At 37.4% G+C, this 6,000-nt stretch overlaps 1 protein-coding gene across 3 annotated transcripts in view; it reads left to right on the top strand.

Moving 5' to 3' along the window:
• Nucleotides 1-5,642, top strand: part of TLL1 (tolloid like 1) — a 160,947-nt gene extending 155,305 nt beyond the window's left edge. For all 3 annotated transcript variants that reach the window (XM_037058344.1, XM_037058345.1, XM_037058347.1), the window contains 2 exons: nucleotides 1,138-1,388; nucleotides 2,835-5,642. In XM_037058344.1, the coding sequence (XP_036914239.1) occupies nucleotides 1,138-1,388; nucleotides 2,835-2,966 (383 nt within the window). In that variant the 3' untranslated portion in view covers nucleotides 2,967-5,642. The remainder of the gene's footprint in view (nucleotides 1-1,137; nucleotides 1,389-2,834) is intronic.
• Nucleotides 5,643-6,000: the final 358 nt, after the last annotated feature.

Consider the following 6,000-nt stretch of genomic DNA (forward strand, 5'->3'; position numbering starts at 1 on the left):
TACCTTCCTTACTGAGCTTCATTTGCCATTTCCCAGAATTCTGTAATGATGCTCCAGCAGCTTGCAAAGTGTTTTCATACAGTCCATTTAAAAATGGTATTGCTGACATGCTGAACTGCTCTGTTTATGTTTTTCTGACTTGGTAAATGAATTAGGCTATTGGCAGGAAATGTGTTTACTGTTTAAAAATATTTTTTTTTAAATTTAATTGTTGTTCAAGTATAGTTTTCTGTCTTTTACTCCCATCCCAGCCCACCTCCCCAGTGCTCCCCACCTCCCTCCCATTTCCACCCCGCTTAGTTGTTGACCACACGTCCTTTATACTAGTTCCTGTAAATCCTCCCCCTTTTTCCCCTGAAATTCCCTCCCTCTGGTCACTGTCCGCCTGTTGTCTATTTCAGTGTCTTTGGTTATATTTTGCTTGCTTGTTTGTTGTCTATTTCAGTGTCTTTGGTTATATTTTGCTTGCTTGTTTGTTGTCTATTTCAGTGTCTTTGGTTATATTTTGCTTGCTTCCTGTTAAAGGTGAGATCATATGGTATTTTAAAAATCTTTTAAAGTGGCCGTGTTAGATGACATATCCAGCATATTTCAGAAGGGCTCATAGGCAACTGCCCTCATGCAGCCTATTATTTTCTGCTCACGAAATTGCTCCAAGGGCATGTAAAAATCGTACTTCTTGCATATAATATTCAAATATGTATCCTGCAGACTAAATTCTCTTTCTTTTTCTTTTCGCGGTTGGAAAATTAATTCCAGATTTATTATTTTGAGTCATGCATTGGAACCCGTAGAACTCGATGCACAGGATTATTTGAGTGATTTATAGCAGTGCAGTGCTGCACTGAAACAGATAACAAAAGCAGGACATTTTTGAAATATTTTAAGTCATTTGTTTTTGAAACTGTACCATTTTCTTGATGTTTTCAATAAAATTGGATAATAATGCCTTTCATCATTTTCAGATAGAAATAAATTTAGAAGTTAGAGAATGCTGGGACTCTCCACTGACATTCTGTAGTAGTGTCAACAACAAAAATAAAGTTAAAATATAAAACCATACTTAAAATTTAAAAGGGAAGGAGAGAGATCGGACCTCATTGAACTTACTCATTTCGTGTCTTTCCCCCTGGGCAGAGTGCGGTGGCCGGCTGAAGGCGGAATCCAAACCCAGAGACCTGTACTCACACGCTCAGTTTGGGGATAACAACTACCCAGCCCAGGCCGACTGCGAATGGCTGCTGGTGTCAGAACGGGGCTCACGACTGGAGTTATCCTTCCCGATTTTTGAAGTAGAGGAGGAGGCCGACTGTGGCTATGACTACATTGAGCTCTTTGGTGGTCTTGATTCAACAGCGCTGGGGCTTGGTCGCTTCTGCGGATCGGGGGTAAATACAGTACCAGCAGGATACCATAGACATGATAAAAATGCCTATTTATTCACGATTGACATGTGTAACATCTACCAAACAGCAGGGTTTTTACAAAACGAGTTAGATTATTAATGGCTTGACGCACTATAACATGCTTAACCACTTCCTACCACTTTCCATCTCTTAGGAATTTACTGGTAATATCAGGCGGGACAGATGGATTAAGTAGTTATAAGTTCTTGTCACTGTCCGCATTTTAGATTTCATATTCTTGGTTTTATAGTATAGTATTTAAATTGTAATGATATAAATGGAATATTCTTAAACACAGACTTGGCCATTTTGTTACTTCCTAAATTAAAGCATAAAAGAAAACAGAATGTGCACACTATTCAGATTGACATTCTCTTTACAACAAGTATATTTGGCGTGGTACCCCCCTGGTGCTTGTGCTCAGCTGGGTGTTGTCCAACTGCAGGGTGTTACTTGTGTACAGGAGAGAATGCCAGGTACAGGTCAGAAGTGTGTCACTGTGAGAAAGAAGAAAAAGACCCCTGACTGGTGTAGTCCAGTTGGTTGGGCATTGTGCCATGAAGTGAAAGGTCACTGGTTCGAGTCCCAGTCAGGGCACATGCCTGGGTTATGGGTTTGGTCCCCAGTTGGGGTGCATATGAGATGTAACCAATAGATGTTTCTCACATTGATGTTTCTCTCCCTTTCTCCTTCCTTCCCTTCACTCTATAACTAACTAACTAACTAACTAACTAAATAAATAAATAAATAAATATTTTTAAAAAGCAGACTCTCAAGGTGGACCCCAGATCCACTGGACTAGAATCTTAAAAAAAAAGAGGAAAACTTAATGTTTTCTCAATGCCTTTTCCCCCAGAATTTATTGCACTAATATCAAATGGTCTTCTGAATATATATTTTGTTAGGAAGAAATTAGTCCCAATTTTTTGAATGTCTATCAGTTTCTATTACTTAAATAATACCATTAAGCTCCTGTCCAAATAGCAACTGAAATGAAACAAAAAACCTTCTCAGAACTTAGATTATTCAAATAAGGAAGAAAGGACAGTTTGGATCCTGGGAGAGGCTCTGCCTCAGAGCCATGCTTGAAACAAAGCTAATGTCTCTTTACCCTCTCCACCTCGTTTTATTTATTTGTAAGTCACCGGAACTTGGCTTAAAAACTGGGGGAAAAACACCAAGTTCCAGAACGTGGAAACAGATTTATGTATGTCCAAAGCCCAGCTCCATCACTGACTAGCCATGTGATCTGACCATGTCATTGCTTCTCTCAAACGCAAGTTTTCTCACCTGCAAAATCCATATCCACCTTTTAAGGTTTTAAAAGGATTAAATTATATATCCCCCGAAAAATTCCCGAACATGAATTACATTAAAGAAAAAGTGACTCATTCTGTTTCATTTCTTTGTTTGCTCGTTTTTCTTCAGCCACCAGAAGAGATCTATTCAACTGGGGATGCAGTTTTAATTCATTTCCACACTGATGACACAATCAACAAGAAAGGATTTCATATAAGATACAAAAGCATTAGATATCCAGACACCATGCACACCCAATAACGACTAATACCAAAACCTCCTCCAGAATATAAAGGAATGTGTGTAATGGACAGCAGACATATTTTTATCAAATGAAGATATTAGCACAAATGTTTTATATAATGAATGATAACAGAAGAAAACTGTAGGACCAGAATTCTCTCTGTACTGAAGGAGAAGTTTCCAGCAGCTAACCCTGATCGGCATTACCAAGATATTTGAACTCCAGGCTTGACGGTATAAATAAAGCTGGTGAAAGGGCATCGTGTGCTTCACGGAAGACTCCGCAAGCTTTTGTTCACAGCTTGACACAGATGCCCCCCAATTCAGACAGTCAGAGTCAGGCTCTGTGGCCCTACAGAGTGTTCCTTTTGACAGTTTTACAGGATGCGGGGGAAATAAAATGATCTTGCAGGTCATAAACTGGAAAACCCTCTTCTTGTTTCTGAGGACAATTGCTCTGGCTTTGTGTCTCGGACACAGTGTAAACCAGACCCGTGGAAGGTGTTGTGAAATGGAAGTCTTTAGAGGGTGATTTGTACTTTAAATGTAGGTGGGTCCAGTATTTGGAAACTGGAATATTTCAGCTTCATTATTTTCACTTGCAGGCCAGATTAACCTCCTTGAAACACAAATGATCTTGAAACCACTTTATTTTACTGATATTTTGACAGGTTTGAAATGTCAAAAATTTCTGTTATTGCAGTTCAACTGTAGACATCATGTATTTAAGTGCTGGGAAGTGCCCGGTTGATCAATAAACTCAGTTCTTCCGGCGGAAATGCTGCCTTTTCACACCAAATCCAAGAAGCCTTGTGATGTCTTGTGAACTTCACGAGAAAACTCCCAACAGGTGTGAACAGGATTCTTTTAAGTGACTGCCAGATGGTTCATCCTCAAGTTACCACTGCTGCTATTGTCTTTCTTCGGTTGTTGATCTGTTCTAGTTGTTATTGTTGATGTTGTTATGATTAATGTTGTATTTAAAAAAGTAAAGCGAAAGTAGATCTTGTAAGAATTGAAAGATCTTTCTTTTTGTTCTTCCTGGGATTCACTTCTTAAAAATGCAATGTTGGAAAAAAGAATTTGTTTCTGAAGGACTTTCTATGGTGCTATTCTGTAAACATTTTTTAAACAAAGTTTTTGACCTTCCAGCCAACCATCTGTACACTACAAATATCTCCTTGTGTCTGGCTGGTGGCATCTGAAGACTAAAGACTTGTTAAAATGTATCAAGAGTGTGTCATTGTAAGGGTGGCACTTGTCCTGTGGAACAACTACTTCTAATGCCTTAGAATTCTTGCACATGATCAAACATCCTTGTAGAAACACATCTTTTGAAATATTGAACATAATAGTGTATGTTAATTAGCATCTCTATGAGGACAGTCCATTTATGGGACAGAATATTGGGTATAAATATGTTGACATGCTTTTGTTGTAGAAAATGATGTTCTGCTTTAAAGCCATGTGTGTTTTTAATATTAATGTATGTATATGTGAGCTTGTCTGAGTGAGTGAAGCTATAAGAAGGTGAAAAGTACTGGGTGGATTGAAAAGTTAAAATTTATGTGCCAAGTTCTATGAGAATCCTGTTTTGAAGGAGCACCTTTCTGAGGAGGTTTCATGGACAAAAAATGGGAACTTCTAATTATTATCAACCCATTAAAAACTGGCTCTTTCCTTCAGGAAACTCTATTTTGATATTTTTTGATGTTGATGTAGATTGCTCTATGAAGTAGCTTTATTTCTGTTAGATGTCCATGAACACTCAATATTAATAAAGGTGGGATGTTTTTCTTCACTTTGACAAAACTAAACTATACACACAGACGTAGTTTATTTGTTTTTCTGTTGTTGCCCTAAAGAATCTTTTCTTGCATACAAATTATAATATGTAAATACAGTTTTAAAACCAATCTTTGGATCTTATTCAATGTTACTTCAGAAATATATAATTATTGCCTGCAAAATAATGAGTTTTTAGTGGAGCTGATTTATTCCAGTAACTTCTATATTTTTTACTAATCTCCAATTAGCCAAAATTTATCAGGAATGGGAAAGAGAAAAGAAAAACCATTAACAGCCTGGTACTGGGCACACACACTAGCTCTTCGTACCCTGTATGCTACCCTTTGGAAACTGTGCTGATGTTCTCATTTTGTAGTTCAGGAACTGAAGCTCACAGAAGGTATGTGACATCCCCAGGTCAGAGTGTAAAGTGACACGCTGAAACCCAGCATGTCCGATATAAAAATCTGTGCTTGTCCTCCAAAATGTAGTAGAATCAATCTTGGCAGACATAAGTAGTAGATTTTTTATGATGAAACTTTTCCACATTGAGTAAATTTTAGGGGTGAACTGCAGTGAAACTTTCAGAATAAACCTATTGTCCCTTTCAGAAACAGCATGACGATTTGAATAGTAGCTGTAGATAGCTTTAAGGACCACAGTTAGTGCTAGCAATTTAAAAGAAAGAAACCTGTAGTTCAGCTTAATGATAACCCACAACCTTCGGACCAACTGAAACCTGTAGTTCAAAGGTAGTAACCATGGACCTTTTGTTAAAATAAACACATTAAATTATTTTGTCTGCTGTGGTAGGGGAGATATAGTGTTCTACTTTAAGAAGTGTTGTGGACATTCCAGTTGATAGTAGGCTACAAAGAGCTGCTTCGACAACCGAAACACTGAAGTGAAAAGGTGTTGAGAAAGCGTATAGAGATCTTGTCGCAACTTAGGCCTTTGATGTGGACATGAATTTCTATTGTATCTTTTGTCATTTCAGTTCACTGCATATTTTTATATTAACTCAACTTTGATTTAAATGTGTTGTTAAATGCAAATATAGACAGTTTCATTGTTTGGTTGATAATTGTTACTGTTCTAGACATTTTATTAAATTAATTGTGTAAATTATTTTCAACCCTTATATCAGTATATTGGTTGTTCAGTTTGTCACAGTTCTTACTTCTGTGCATTCCATACACAGAAAAAACTGCTCCTGTGTCATATGATTTTATTAAGTTATTTTAAAGTCATTAATCGAGTTTAT

This window comes from Sturnira hondurensis, unplaced genomic scaffold (genome assembly GCF_014824575.4).
Source record: "Sturnira hondurensis isolate 20B ecotype Veracruz unplaced genomic scaffold, ASM1482457v3 Scaffold0010128, whole genome shotgun sequence".
NCBI lineage: Eukaryota > Metazoa > Chordata > Mammalia > Chiroptera > Phyllostomidae > Sturnira > Sturnira hondurensis.